At 39.2% G+C, this 16,747-nt stretch overlaps 1 protein-coding gene across 6 annotated transcripts in view; it reads right to left on the reverse strand.

Annotated features, from left to right (window-relative positions):
• The window catches only part of Ask1 (apoptotic signal-regulating kinase 1), an 843,483-nt gene that overhangs the window by 646,255 nt on the left and 180,481 nt on the right, over positions 1-16,747 (reverse strand). For all 6 annotated transcript variants that reach the window (XM_090379009.1, XM_090379010.1, XM_090379014.1 and 3 more), the window contains one exon: positions 8,042-8,148. In XM_090379009.1, the coding sequence (XP_090235135.1) occupies positions 8,042-8,148 (107 nt within the window). The remainder of the gene's footprint in view (positions 1-8,041; positions 8,149-16,747) is intronic.

The following is a 16,747-nucleotide window of genomic DNA, read 5'->3' on the forward strand; positions in this document are numbered from 1 at the left end:
CAATCTAAACAAGTATTTTGCATCTACATTCACACATGAGGAGTTATTCAGGAAGGGGAATGTCGTAGGTGAAGTAAACATTGGCAGTGAGCTAAATGATTTTCTTATAACTGAGAGGAAAGTGTAGGAGAAATTGTTGAGGATAAACATAAAACAAGCACCCGGGGTGGATGGGATCTATCCAGTTATATTAAAGGAGGCAGCAAAGGAAGAAAGCAAACCCCTAGCCATAATTATGAGAGCTTCTTTGGACTCAGGGGAGGTATCCATAGACTGGAGATGTGCAAATGTAACCCCAATTCACAAAGGAGGATCAAAGGCTGACACAAGTAATTATAGACCTGTTAGTTTAACTTCGGTTCCAGAAAAATTAATGGAGGCACTGGTTAAAGAAGCACTGCAGGATCATCTGGACAAGAATTCAGTTATAGCTCAGACACAGCATGGTTTTGTTAAGGGCAGGTCTTGTCTGACCAATTTGATTGGATACTATGATGTAGTCACAAAAGAACTGGATGCAGGGAATAACTTTGATGTTATATATTTGAATCTTAGAAAGGCTTTTGATACTGTTGCGAATGGAAGACTGCTGCACAAATTGCAACAGTGTGGCATTGGAGGCAAATTGCTGCTACGGATAAAGGGATGGTTGAATGGCAGAAGACAGAGTGGTAATCAATGAACACTGCTCAACGTGGACAAATGTTATTAGTGGAGTTCCTCTGGGTTCAGTGTTGGGTCCATTGTTGTTTTCTGTATTTATAAATGATATAGATGATGGCATATCAAGCTTAATGTCCAAGTTTGCAGACGATACAAAGGTTGGCAGGGTTGTTAAGGACACTACTGATGCTATGCTGCTGCAACAGGATCTGGAAAGGTTGAGCAGATGGGCTGAGAGGTGGCAAATGAAGTTTAACATTGACAAATGTAAAGTACTACATATGGGAAACAGTAACCCCAGATCAACGTATCAACTCTGTGGTACTACGCTGACAGTGGTAGAGAATGAAAAGGACCTGGGGGTAATTGTGCAGGCAGATATGAAGTTCTCTGAGCAGTGCAGACGAGCTGCAAGAGTAGCTCATTGTGTCTTGTCAATGATATACAGGAATTTTTCTAGCAGGGATAGGGATGTGATTATTCCCTTGTATAAGGCATTGGTCAGGCCACACCTTGAGTACTGTATACAAGTCTGGAGACCTCATTTCAAGAAGGATGTAGAGCTGCTGGAATGAGTACAGAGAAGGGCAACAAGATTAGTGAATGGAACAAAGGGTTGCTCTTATGAAGAAAGGCTTAAGTTTTGCAAATTACAGAGTCTGGAGACTAGGCATCGGCGAGGTGATCTGATAGAGGTGTATAAGGCTTTGAATGGCTTGAGCATGCTCAATGCCGATGGGATTCTTCCTCTTGCTCAGAATAATCACCTGAGAGGGCATAAATTCAAATTGAGGAAGGACGGATGTCGGATAGATGTGTGGAAATTTGCCTTTAGCCAGCGGGCAGTTGGTTTGTGGAATAGACTTCCATCACTTGTTGTTGAAGTTGATAGCCTAAACAAATTTAAGGCTCAGCTGGACAGGTATTTCGAACGAACGGAGGGGAGAAATGGGAGTAGTGGTTGTGCTTTTTTTTTTTTTTCTTTTTTTTTTTTTTTTGGCTGATGCTGAATAAGCTTGCTTTCTTGCATCATATGCCTCTACTAATGCTAATTCTGCCCAGATAGCAAACAAACTGAATGAGTATTTGACATTTACATTCACACACGAGGAGTTATTAAGGTTTGGAAATGGCAGAAGGTTATCAAATTGTAGCACAATACTTAATGATTTTGTAGTAATTGAGAGCAAAGTGGAGGAGAAATTGTTGATGTTAAACATAAGAAAAGCACCTGGGGTGGATGGGATCTATCTAGTTTATTACAGGAGGCGGCAAAGCAACTAAGCATACTAAAAATCAACTAAGCAAACCATGAGCCAAAAAAAAAAAAAAAAAAAAAACCACTTCCACTTCACCCCTCCGTTCATTCGAAATACCTGTCCAGCTGAGCAGTAAATTTATTTAGGCTATCAACTTCCACAACAAGGGATGGAAGTCTGTTCCACCAACCATCTACAAGCTGTCTAAAGGCAAATTTCCGCATGTCTATCCTACATTTGTCTTTCCTCGATTTGAATTTATGCCCTCTCAGATGATTATTCCGAGCAAGAGGGGAGAATCCCATCAGCAATGAGCATGCCCAAACCATTCAAGGCTTTATACAGATAACTTCGCTGGTGCCTAGTGTCCAGAAACTGTAATTTGCAAAACATAAGCCTTTCTTCGTAAGAGCAACCATTTGTTCCATTCACTAATCTTGTTGCCCTTCTCTGTACTCATTCCAGCAGCTCTACATCCTTCTTGAAATGAGGCCTCCAGACCTATATACAGTACTCAAGGTGTGGCCTGACCATTGCCTTATACAAGAGAATAATCACCTCCTTATCCATGCTAGAAAAATTCCTGTATATCATTGACAAGACACCATGAGCTACTCTTGCCGCCCGTCTGCACTGCTCAGAGAACTTCATATCTGCCTGCACAATTATGCACAGGTCCTTTTCATTCTCCACCACTGTCAGTGTAGTACCACAGAGTTGATACGTTGCTCTGGGGTTGCTGTTTCCCATATGTAGTGGTTTACATTTGTCAAGGTTAAACTTCATTTGCCACCTCTCAGCCCATCTGTTCAACCTTCCCTGATCCTGTTGCAGCAGCATAGTGTCGGTAGTGTCCTTAACAACCCTGCCAACCTTTGTATCGTCTGCAAACTTGGACATTAAACTTGATATACCATCATCGATATCATTTATAAATACAGAAAACAATAATGGACCCAACACTGAGCCCTGAGGGACTCCACTAATAACATTAGTCCACGATGAGCAGTATCCACTGATTACCACTCTGTCTTCTCCCCCCTCAACCACCCCTTATCCATAGAAGCAATTTGCCCCCAGTGCCACACTACTCCAATTTGTGCAGCAGTCTTCCATGTGCAACAGTATCAAAAGCCTTTCTAAGATCCAAGTATATAATATCAAAGTTATTCTCTGCATCCAGTTCTTTTGTGACTCCATCATAGTATCCAATCAAATTGGTCAGGCAAGACTTCCCCTTAACAAAAACCATGCTGTGTCCGAGCTATAACTGAAGTCTTGTCTAGATGATCCTGCAGTGCTTCTTTAACCAGTTCCTCCATTAATTTTCCTGGAACAGAAGTTAAACTCACAGGTCTATAATTACTTGTGTCAGCCTTTGATCCTCCTCTGTGAATTGGGATCACATTTGCACATCTCCAGTCTGTGGGTACCTCCCCTGAGTCCAAGGAAGCTCTCATAATTATGGCTAACAGTTTGCTTACTTCCTTTGCTGCCTCCTTTAATATAACTGGATAGATTCCATCCACCCCAGGTACCTTTGTTTGTGTTTATCTTCAAAAATTTCTCCTCCACTTTACTCTCAGTTATTACAAGTTTCTCTAGCTTACTCCCAGTGTTGAATAGACCTCTGGCATTCCCCTCGCTGAATAACTCCTCATGTGTGAATGTCGATGCAAAATATTCATTTAATTTGTTAGCTACCTGAGCAGGATCATCAAAGTTGACCCATCGATATCACATGGACCAATCTGATTCATCCCCTTCCTTCTAGAGTTTACATAAGTAAAGAACTCTTTGCTGTTTTTCTTTGCATCCCTTGCCAAGGATTTCTCGTAATCTGCCTTCGCCTGCCTAACCTCCTTTGTAACTTGGTTGCATATCAACTTGTATCTATCATAGGCTTCTGTGTCATGTGTTAATTTGTAAGTATCCCATGCATTTTTCTTCTCTGCCATATGCCTCATTAGTTCATCTGACATCCATTTTGGCCTAAACCTTGAACAATATTTCTTAGTTGATATGTAAAGCCTAGTAGCTTCCAAGATAAGTTCTTTGAATGCTTCCCATTTTGAATTTGCTGTTGGTAACATCATCAGTTGGTCCCACTGTATAGAATTTAAATACTGTCTCAGTCCATCGTAGTCGCCTTTACGGAAGCAATAACCCTTCCCTTTACCCCTAATGGTAGTTACCTCTTTGAGTAAATCCCACTTCAGCACACTGTGATCACTGCCACCTAGTGGTTCATTTATCTGCAGATTCTTAATGCATGAAGAATCACTGCTGATAATCAAATCAAGAGTATTACTCCCTCTAGTTGCCTCCCGAACATGCTGATGTAGAAAACAATCATCCAATAAATCCACAAAAGCCCTGCTAGTGTGTGAGTAGCCAGCCCCCAAATTCCAGTCAGTATCTGGGAAATTAAAATCTCCCATTATAAGACTCTCTGATTTACTGGTCCACTCTATTTCCCTGTACAGTTCCTTATTATACTCATCAGAGTCATTAGGCCTATAGCACACTCCTACTCTCAATTTTGATCTCCCAATGCTTATGTCACACCAAACTGACTCAACACTGCACTGTCCAGCGATGTCGACTGGCTTCACTTCCTTGGTTTCTATGTGTTTCTTAACTAATAGCATAACCCCTCCCCCCTTCCTATCCTGTCTATCCTTTCTGTAGACGTACTGCCCAAATTGCAGTTCTGCATCCCTTATATCTGTGTGACACCACGTCTCTGATATCCCAACAATATCTGCCTTTGATGTTTTGAGCAATACCTCAAATTCATCAAATTTATTTACTGAACTCCTAGCATTGGTGTACACATAAGTATACCTGCACCTGTTTCTATTCTTACCTACCCTAACACAACCCATGTGTTTACTTGTACCGCAATGGCTCCCAGAAGTCTCTGAAATATATAAAAACATCTCATGAAATATATATATAAAAACATCTCATGTACACTAATACTAGCAGTATAGTATATAAAATTGATGAATTTGAAGTGATAATCAAGACATCAAAGGCAGATATTGTTGGGATATCACGTACATGGAGTCGCACAGATATGAGCGGTGCAGAATTGGAATTTGGGGAGTACAATGTGTACAGAAAGAACGGACAGGTAGGAATGGGTAATGCTAGAAACAAAATCTAAGGAAGTGCAACCAGTTGACACGGGTGGACAGTGCAATGTTGAGTCTGTTTCATGTGACAAACACTGGGAAAGGGAAAATGAAAGTAGGAATATGTTATAGGCCTAATGACACTGATGAGTGCAATGAACAGTTGTGCAGAAAAATATAATAGCCCAGTAAATCAGAATGTCTTGCAATGGGCATATTAACTTTTCAGATATTGGCTCGAACTTGTGGGTTGGTCACTCGCATGCTAGCAAGTCTTTTGTGGATTTATTGGATGACTGTTTTATACAGCAACATGTTCGAGGAACAACCAGAGGGAGTAATACCCCTTGATCTGATTATCAGCAGTGATGATGCATGCATTAGGAATTTGCACATAAAGGAACCACTAGGTGACAGCGATCAGAGTGTACTGATGTGGGATTTACTTAAAGATGTAACTACCATCAAGGGTGGAATGGTTTTTGCTTTTGTAAAGGTGACTACAGAGGCCTCAGATAGTTTTTAAACTCTACAGAGTAAGATCAACTGATGATGTTAACAATGGTGAATTCTAAATGGGAAGCCTTCAGGGACTTAATCTTGGAGGCTACTAGGCTTTCCATACCAAGTAAGAAATGCTTTTCAAGGTTCAAGGTCTAAATGGATGTCGGATGAATTAATGAGGATTGTGGCAGAGAAGAAAAATCCATGTGATGCATATAAATTATCAGGTGACACAGAAGCCTACAACAGATATAACCTAGTCTGTAATCAAGTCACAAAGGAGGTTAGGCAGGCGAAGGCAGATTATGAGAAATCTTTGGCAAATGATGCAAAGAAAAACAGCAGAGTTCTTTATTTTTTAAATTCTAGAAGGAAAGGGATGAATCAGATTGGACCACTTAACATAGATCGGTCGACTACTGACGATCTTGCTCAAGCAGCTGATAAATTGAATGAGCATTTTGCATTTACATTCACACATGAGGAGTTATTCAAGGAGGGGAATGTCAGATTTTTATCAAAGTCTAACAGGGAACTAAGTGATTCTGTGATAACTGAGAGCAAAGTGGTTGGTTGGTTGGTTGGTTGGTTGGTTGGTTGGTTGGTTGGTTGGTTGGTTGGTTGGTTTGGGTTTTAATGGCGCATTGGCAGCTAAGGCCATAATGCGCCAAGACAAGAGCAAAGTGGAGGAGAAATTGTTGAAGTTAAATATAAAAAAGGCACCTGGGGCAGAGGGAATCTATCCAATTATAATGAAGGAGGCAGCAAGGGAAGCAAACCCTTAGCCATAATTATGAGACCATCCTTAGAGTCAGGAGAAGTCCCAATGGACTGGAGATGTACATATGTATCCTCATATGGACCCTTCTAAAACTCAATTTTGTCTTATATCTCGCAAAAAGGATTCTTCTGCTCCTATGCGTATCTTTAGTGTCACTCCGATTTCTAGGCAAAATGATATGTCTCTTTTAGGGATTACCCTGACTTCTAATCTCTCTTGGCACAAGCACATTACAAATATTGCTTCCTCTGCAACTAAAAAACTTGGTTTTCTCTTTCGCTCTCAGCGTTACTTTTCTTCCAAACTGCTGCTCACTCTGTATAAAACGCAAATCTGCCGTGCCATGGAATATTGTTCCCACATCTGTGGTGGTGCCCCCAAAACCTCTCTCAGGCTTCTTGATTCCATTCAGAAGAGGCCAGTTAGGTTAATTAATGATTCATCTCTAACAGTCTCTCCACTCGCTTTCTCATAGACGTACTGTTTCTGCTGCATGCCTCTTCTACAGATACTTCCATGGGCAGTATTCTTCTGAATTGGCTTCTATAATTCCCGCTCTCTCTTTCAAAACAGTCCGAACACATGCCGCCACCAGCCAACATCCATTTACTGTCCAACTTCAAACCCACACAACCAACTTTTCATCTTCCTTATTTATTCATTCAACTGCCGTTTTCTGGAACAACCTTCCTTCATAGATATTTCCTGAAAATTACAATCTACAGAAGTTCAAGTCCAATGTCAACAAATATCTTCTTTCATCTTCTCAACCTCCAACCCAAGCACGGTACTAATACTATAGGTTCGAATAACTCTCATGCTTGGGGTTCACATTAAAAAAAAAAAAAAAAAAAAACAGGCTACAAGAGAAGGTCATGGGGTTTTGTCAATGATATACAGGAATTTTGCTAGAGTACTGCCGTGCTTTGAATACTGCATACAGGTCTGGAGGCATCATTTTAGGAAGGATGTTGATTTGCTTGATCGTGTACAGAGAATGGCAACAAGATTGGTGAAGGGAATGATGAGAGAGAGGCTTAAGTTCTGAAAATTGCAGCGGCTGCAGACTAGGCCCTGCGAGGTGATCTGGTTGAGGTGTATAAGGTTTTGAATGGGTTGAGCACGCTGAATTCTGATGGGATTCTTCCACTTGCTCAGATTACGAACCTAAGGGAACAAATTTAAAGTGAGGAAAGACAGTTGTAGACTAGATGTGCAGAAATTTTCCTTTAGCCAGCTGGTGGTTAAATGCTGGAACAAACTTCCATCTGTCGTTGTGGAAGTTGATAGCTTAAATAAATTCAAGGAGGAACTGAACAAACATTTAGAGGGAATTGTGCGATTTTTTTTTTTTTTTTTTGGCTGATGCTACATACTGTTACTGTTGTTTGATTTTTAGGAGCATTAGCATCTAAGGCCATATTGCTCCGGAATATGCGGTGGTCATTCCCTGAACTTTCCGCATCCTCCGTATTTGGTGGTGACAGGCTCGAACCCCGGTCTAATCAAGAAGCGTGTGCTACGCACTGCTGCTCCTTCCCACCTGGCTACGGATAGCGCCATGCTACATATGCTTGCTTCCTTGCATCACTTGCCTATATTACAATTACTTAGAAGTAACTGTATAATTTGATGCACTTAGTTAAATAATGATTAAGATTCTTTCAACTAGAAAATTAGTTAATTTTACTGACCTATTTAATGCAAAAGCATAGTGATACTGAATTGCTGATGTGCACGTAAACCGCATATTTGGAACAGTTTTCAAATCATCAACAAGAGTGACCATAGCATCATAGTCCTATTTTTGGAAGAGGGTAAAAAATAAAAAAAATAATAAAAAATAAAGGAAAAAATTAGAGTTGTAAGTTTCTGAAGCAACAAAATACAAATTCATTTTAAATATACATGATGTAACATTATGGAATTAAATAAATTCAAAATGATCATTCGTTATGTACAGCAAGAAGGTTCAAAGTAACACAACACAATGTGCTTTAAAATACAGGGTGTCCGGGCTAGAGGTATCCAAAAATAACAGCTTATAATGCAAGAACTACTCATTATATTTTCTCAAACGATAGCACAGTCGATAGGAAATCTCTCCAAGATTTGTTTCATCACATCTTGCCACATTGGGTGTACAGAGAATCCTCACCAAGTGATTGAAAATGAAAGCAACACACCAAAAGTCAATGTCTGGTTAGGAGTGCACAAAAATGGCTTCAATGGTCCATTTTTTTCCATAGATATGATTATAAAAAAAAAAAAATGGGGCTTTATTAAAGACTGTGTGTGTAAAAGAGAAAACTTTGGGATTTCGACAATTTGAAACAGCGTATTGTTGAAGCAGTTGCTCTAATAATGCCTCAGATGCTGGAAAACACTTGCCAAGAACTCGAGTATCATTTTGACATCTGTTGAGCTACAAAAGGCATCCATATTGAACTTTACTAACTTCCATAAAAACTTGGTGAGTTAATGTGTATAATAATAAAAAATTATTTTAATACACCTTATAGGTGCTGAGATATATGTGTGTATTTTTGTATACCTCTAGCACGGACACCCTGTATTACTGCCCTAATTCATTGAGTAACCATATTTTTCTTAATTTAAATGTACTTTGATTTTTCTGCAGCCACAAATTTTTAAAAAATTACAAATTTTGACTTCTCAATTTCTATGTATGCTACACAAACACTTCCAAATCCCAACCCCACACAGATTATATCCAGAAGTACACAGGTTTTACTGTTCTTTAAATTTGGATAAGGTACATTAACAACTGCTGTTTTTGTTTGGCAGATACTTCAATGTACAAGGTGGTTTCTTTTCTTATTCATCATACCATTTTATTCAGTTGAAGAACATTAAATATTGTTTAGAAATAAAAATTACACTTGACATATAGAAGTTAAAAATTCTGCCACAACAATGTGCTTTTTTTTTTTTTTTTTCGTTGTTGTTGGCGCATCGGCTTCTCTAACCATAATGCACCTCCCAAAGTTTTTGCATTTTACTGTGATCCAAGCCTCAGGCAGGATTCGAACCTGCAACCTTTGGGTTGCCAGGCAGGTACTTTACCCACCTGGCTAGTCCGGTCAGCGTTCCATGTGCTCTCCTTGTTTATCAACAACGCTCGTTTGCATAGATTTTGATGGTCCCACAGCCACACACAAAAAAAAATTAACGGCATTTCTGTGTGTACTATAAACCATTTTTACCTACCATGTACGTTTTTTTTTATATATATATATATATATATATATAAACAGGAAAAACTGGTTTCTTATATACACATTTCATGTATATGTGTCACGTGTACCTCTCCCTTTGTGATTGACAGTATACACATGCCCAGATGTATTTAAACTCAAAGACCTGGAAGTCACATAGCTATATAAATCTGCAAAGTGTTTTTTCCATCTGCTTCTAATGTGATTTTCATATTATGTATTTAACAATGGCAACTTAGGATTGAGTGAATGATCCAATATATTTTGTTATTTACACTCAACAGTAACTATTTTGTAGCAAAAAAAAAAAAAAAAAAAAGGCAGGATACAAGATCATTTGTGAGAAATGTATATGCCACATATTTTGGAATTAAATTAGATGACCAAGATAAATGTCCCCGCCCCAATAAAGTGTACAGTATACATGACTAGTGATTGTAGAAATGTGGTAAAAAGAAAACCATGACATTTGCATTTCCCACTATGTGGAGGGATCCTAAGGAACATTAATGACTGCTACTTTTGTTCCATAACGGTAACAGTTATAAAAACAGACAAGAGCATTGCATATCCCAACAACAAGTCATCAACAAGAGTGACCATAGCATCATAATCCTATTTTGGGAAGAGAAAACAAAAATAATATAAAATAATTTGAAAGTTTCTGAAGCAACAAAATACAAATTTGTTTTAGATATACATGATGTATATCTAAAAATGTAGATTGGAATTTGGGGAGTACAATGTGTACAGAAAGTATAGACAGGCCAGGAAGGGAGGAGGGGCTATGCTGTAAGTTAAGAAACAAACTCTAAGAAAGTGCATTAAACTGACATTGGTGAACAATGCAATTTTAAGTAAGTATTGTGTGACATAAGCACTGGGAAAGGGAAAATGAGAGCAGGTGTGTGTTATAGGCCTAATGACTCTGACAAGTATCATAAACAATTGTGCAGAGAAATAGAGTGGGCCAGTAAATCAGAATGTCTTATAATGGGGGAATTTAACTTTCCAGATATTGACTGGAACTTGTTGATTGGTCACTCGCACACTAGCAAGATTTTGTGGATTTATTGAATGACTGTTTTCAACAGCAACATGTTCGAGTGACAACCAGAGGGAATAATATTCTTGATCTGATTATCAGCAATGATTATTCGTGCATTAACGGTGATCACTGTCACCACTGGATGACAGTGATCACCGTGTACTGATGAAGGGCTTACTTAAATATGTAACTACCATCAACGGTAAAGGGAAGGGTTTTTGCTTTCATAAAGGTAACTACACTGGTCTCAGATAGTTTTTAAATTCTATACAGTGGGATCAACTGATGATGTTACCAACGGTGAATTCTAAATGGGAAACCTTCAGGGACTAAATCTTGGAGCCTACTAGGCTTTTCAATTCAACTAACAAAATACTGTTCAATATTTAGGCTTAAATGGATGTCAGATGAATTAATGAGGCTTGTGGCAGAGAAGAAAAATGCATGGGATGCATATAAATTTTCAGGCGACACAGAAGCCTATGGCAGATATAAGCTAGTCTGTAAGCAAGTCACAAAAGAGGTTAGGCAGGCGAAATCAGTTTGCAAAAAGTCTTTGCTGTTTTTCTTGCATCCTTTATCAAACATTTTTTGCAAACTGATTTCGTCTGCCTAACCTCTTTTGTGACTTGCTTACAGACTAGCTTATATCATGTAAACTCTAGAATGAAAGGGATGAATCAGATTGGTCCACTTAACATAGATGGTTCAACTACTGATGATCCTGCTCAGATAGCTGATAAACTGAATGAGTATTATGCATCTACATTCACACATGAGGAGTTATTCAAGGAAGGGAATGCCAGAAGTTTATCAAACTCAAACAGAGAGCTAAGTGATTTTGTAATAACTGAGAGCAAAGTGGAGGGAAAATTGAAGTTAAACATAGGAAGGCACCTATGGTGGATGGGATCTATCCAGTTATATTGAAGGAGGCAGCAAAGAAAGTAAGCAAACCCTTAATTAGAGAGCCTCCATGAACTCAGGAGAGGTCCCCATGGACGGGAGGTGTGCAAATGTATCCTCAATTCACAAAGGGAGTTCAAAAGGTGACACAAGTAACTAATTGAGCTTATGGTAAAATAACAACACAGATTTGAGGTTGTCTTTTGGAAGACTTTTTAATCAGTCACAATTTTACTGTGGTTAACAGATCTAGCCAGTATACAACCTATAGTAGCTCGACAGGCGAGTCAAATATAGATGTGATGTCACTTTGGTTTCCTCTTCTTTTACAAATCTAATATCAGAATGGTTAATCATTACATATTGGATTTTAGTGATCACCATGCAATAGCTTAATGTACATCTCGAACTGATAGAGTAAGGTATAACATAAAACTAGATAGCGTAATATGTACCGCTGTAGGAATCTGTTAGCTTAGTATAGTATAGTATAGTATTATCAATTATTAAATAAAATTTATTAATCTTATTAAATTTCATTGTTAATTAAACTGAATTTAAAGGAAATCATGACCCAGACTATAATTTGGAAGCAAAGATTACAGAGTAGCAGGAGTGCTGCGACTCGTGCTAGAAACGAAGAGGGTGATCTTCCAACGCATCACAGTCAAAAAATGTGCGAAGATGTGAAATGTGCACATTTCGGGAACACGACATGATCCAGCCAAAGAAGATGTCTTTGTGCATGCTAAGTGCCTAGAGTGCCAACTCAGAGTTCTGATGGGTGTCTATGAGAGTTTGAGGAGTAGGGTAGATGCCACGGAAGAAATTAATATGAGGGGCCCATCAAGTTCTCAGCTGCCCAACTCAATGCCAGAGCTCTGCTGGGCAGCAGGCAACACAGAATGATCTGGTTACACAGGAACTAGTTATTGTTGGCAATTCTATTGTCAGGGAGGTAGGAAATATATTATTATGCAAAAAGGATAAGTGAAACAGGACCACGGTATGTCCTGGTCAGATCAATCAGATCACCTCTCATAAATTCAACTAGGCATAAATTCCAAGTACTGCATATGGGTAGAAGTAATCTCAGAGAAACATACCAACTGTGTGGTACTACACTTAGAGTGGTAAAAAATGAAAAAGATTTGGGAGTAATTGTGCAGTAAGATATGAAGTTTTCTAAGCAATGCAGACAGGCTGCCAGAGCAGGTCATGGGGTATTGTCAATGATATACAGGAATTTTGCTGGTAGGAAAAAGTAGGTGATTATCCCTTTGTATAAGGCAATGGTCATGCCACACCTTGAGTACTGCATACAGGTCTGGAGGCCTCATTTTAGGAAGGATGTAGTTGCTTGAGCACGTACAGAGAAGGGTGACAAGATTGGTGAGGGGGGAACGACGGGGTCCTCTTACCAAGAAAGGCTTCGTAAATCCTACAAATTGAAGCGGCTGGAGACTAGACACCTGCGAGGTGATCTGATTGAACCGTATAAGCCCTTGCATGGGTTGAGAATGCTGAATTCTGATAAGATTCTTCTGTTTGCTCAGATTATGAACTTGAGGGTGCATAAATTCAAATGCATAAATTTGAGGAAAGACAGTTGTAGAATAAATGTGCAAAAATTTGCCTTTAGCCAGTGGGTAGTTAATTGCTGAAACAAACTATCTGTTGTTGTGGAAGTCGATAGCTCAAATTCAAGGAGGAACTTGAGAAATTTTTAGAGGAAATGGTTGTGTGAAATTGTGCTTATACGTTTGCTTTCTTGCATCACATGCCTCTATTACTATTACTACGTCGGTCAGAGAAAAAACTTGATGACATTGTAAACAATATATCATCTTTTAAGGGCACAAAAAGTTATACTGTTGTACACAATGACACTAATCATATTAAGAATAAGAGATCTGCAGATTTACTCAGCAAGTACAGATCAATGTTGAAAAAAAGTTGCGAGCTAAGGTTGAATTTGAAAGAGTCTGCAATTCTGCCCAGACACAATAGAAGGGAGTATATGATGAGAGCCTTGTCAATCAATTCGGCCCTGGAGAGAATGTGCAAGGCTCATGAGGTAGAATTTTTTCAGCTTGGCTATGCCTGTTAACTGGAGAGATTGCATCTACGGGGATGGGGTACACTTAAATATAAAGGGTGCAAGAATAGTTGCTGATGCTATCAAGGCAGTGTTAGGTGTGTTGGAAAACTGCTAGCTTCGGGGGATACACAGACTAAAAGATTCACAGTGGCTGCAGGCAGAGGCAAAAGTGATTCTTGCACTGCTTCTATTGGAATGATCAGCAGCCTGGAAAGCATGTTGCTGGTGATTTCCAGGATTGCTGGGAGTCGTAGTGAAACAAGTAAATACATGGGCTGTGTTAAGGTAACTATGGGTAGGAACAGATGCATGTTTGCTTGCATGTGCACCAATGCTAGAAGTATAGTTAATAAATTTGATAAGTTTGAAGTGCTGGTCAAGACATCAAAGGTGGATATTGTTGGGATATCAGATGTGGTGTCACACAGATATAAGCTGTGCAGAATTGGAATTTGGGGAATACTATGTGTACAAAAAGGATAGACAGGACAGAAAGGGTGGAGGGCTTATGCTGGTAGTTAAGAAACAAAATCTAAGAATCTAAGAAAGTGCATTAGATTGACATTGGTGAACAATGCAATGTTGAGTCAGTGCAGTGTGACACTGGGAAAGGGAAAAAGAGTAGGTGTGTGTTATAGGCCTAATGACTCTGATGAGCATAATAAACAGTTGTGCAGAGAAATAGAGTGGGTCAGTAAATCAAAATGTCTTATAATGGGGGTTTTTAACTTTCCCAATACTGACTGGAACTTGTTGATTGGTCACTCACATGCTAGCAAGACTTTGTGGATTTATTAAATGACTGTTTTCTACAGCAACATGTTCAAGAGGAAACCAGAGGGAATAATACTCTTGATCTGATTATCAGCACTGATTATTAATGCATTAAGAATTTGCAGATAACCACTGGGTGACAGTAATCACAGTGTACTAATGTGGGATTCATTTAAAGATGTAACTACCATCAAGGGTGGAATGGTTTTTGCTTTTGTAAAGGTGTCTTACAGTGGTCTCAGAAATTTCTAAATTAATACAGTGGGATTAACTGATGATACTACCAACAGTGAATTCTAAATGGGAAGCCTTCAGGAATTAAATCTTGGAAACTACTAGGATTTTCATACCAACTAAAAAGTACTGTTCAAGGTTTAGGTCTAAATGGATGTCAGATGAATTAATGAGGCTCGTGGCAGAGAAGAAAAATGCATGAGATGCATATAAATTATCATGCGACAGAAGCCTGTGGCAGATACAAGCTAGTTGTAAACAAGTCACAAATGAGGTTAGGCAGGTGAACGCAGATTACAAGAAATCTTTGGCAAAGGGTGTAAAGAAAAACAGCCAAGAGTTCTTTACTAATGTAAACTCTAGAAGGAAAGGGATGAATCAGATTGGTCCACTTAACATAGATGGTGTTACTATTGATGATCATGATAAAGGTAGCTCATAAACAATGAGCACTTTGCACCTACATTCACACATGAGGAGTTATTCAAGGAGAGGAATGCCACAAGCTTATCAAACTCTAAGAGGAAGCTAAGTGATTTTGTAATAACCGAGGGCATAGTGGAGAAGAAATTGAAGTTGAATATAAGGAAGGCACATGGGATGGATGGGATCTATCCAGTTACACTGAAGGAGGCAGCAAAGAAAGTAAGCAAATCCTTTCACCCTAATTATGAGACCTTCCTTAGAATCAGGGGAGGTCCCCGATTGGAAGTATGCAAATGTATCCCCAATTCACAAAGGGGGATTCAAAAGGTAACATAAGTAACTATAGACCTGTTAGTTTAACTTGTGTTCCAGGAAAAATAATGGAGTACATGTTAAAGAAGCATTGCAGGATCATCTAGACAAGACAGCAGTAGTAGTTAAGACAGCATGGGTTTGTTAAAGGGGAGGTCTTGTCTGACCAATTTGATTGGATGCAATGATGTGATCACAAAGGAAATGGATGCAGAAAATAATTTAGATCATAAACTTGAATTTCAGGAAAGCTTTTGATATTGTTGCACATGGAAGACTGCTGTACAGCATTAAGGGCTAGTTGCTATAATGGATAAAGGGCTGGCTGAGTGGGAGACGACAGAGATAGGTAATTAATGGACACTGCTCTTCATGGACTAATGTTATTAATGGAGTACCCGAGGGTTCAGTGCTGGGCCCATTGTTGTTTTGTGTATTCAGCAATGATTGTTGATTGATGAAGTCGATATTGATGAGGGTATATCAGGCTTAATATCCAAGTTTGCAGATGATACAAAGGTTGGCAGGGTTGTTAATGACAGTAAAGATAGTATGCTACTGCAACTGGATCTAGATAATCTGGGCAAATGGGCTGAGAAGTGACACCTGAAGTTTAAGATTGACAAATGCAATGTACTGCATATGGGTAGCAGTAACCAAAGGAACGTACCAACTATGTGGTACTACATTCAGGGTAGTGGAGAATGAAAAAGAGCTGGGGAGTAATTGCGCAGTCAGATATTGAGTTCACTGAGCAGTGCAGACAGGCTGCCAGAGCAGATCATGGAGTCTTGTCAATATAAGAATTTTGCTAGCAGGGACAAGAAGGTGGTTATCCTGTTGTACAAGTAATGGTCAGACTACATCTTGAATACTGTGTACAGGTCTGGAGGCCTCATCAAAGAAGAGCAACAAGATTGGTGAGGGGAACAAAGGGGTGCTCTTACCAAGATAGGCAAATTGCAGCACCTGGAGACTAGGCACATACGAGGTGATCTGATTGAGGTGTACAAGGCCTTGAACGGGTTAAGCGAGCTGATGGGATTCTTCCTCTTGCTCAAATTAAGAACCTGAGGGGGCACAGATTCAAACTGAGTAGTAGAATAGATGTGCAGAAATTGCCTTTAGCCAGCTGGTAGTTGATTGCTGGAACACACTTTCAACTCTTGTTGTGGAAGTTGATAGATTAAATAAATTTAAGGCTGAGCTGGACAAGCATTTGGAGTGACTTGAGTGAAATGGGAGCATTTTTCTTTTTGGCTGATGCTGCATAAGCTTGCTTTCTTGCATCATATGCCTGTGTTAATGCTAATAGTTCATTTTATGATTAAAGAGGCTTGTGCGCTCCGGATTCATTATT

Source organism: Mastigoproctus giganteus, chromosome 8, assembly GCF_048544385.1.
Source record: "Mastigoproctus giganteus isolate SK-2022 chromosome 8, ASM4854438v1, whole genome shotgun sequence".
Lineage (NCBI taxonomy): Eukaryota > Metazoa > Arthropoda > Arachnida > Uropygi > Thelyphonidae > Mastigoproctus > Mastigoproctus giganteus.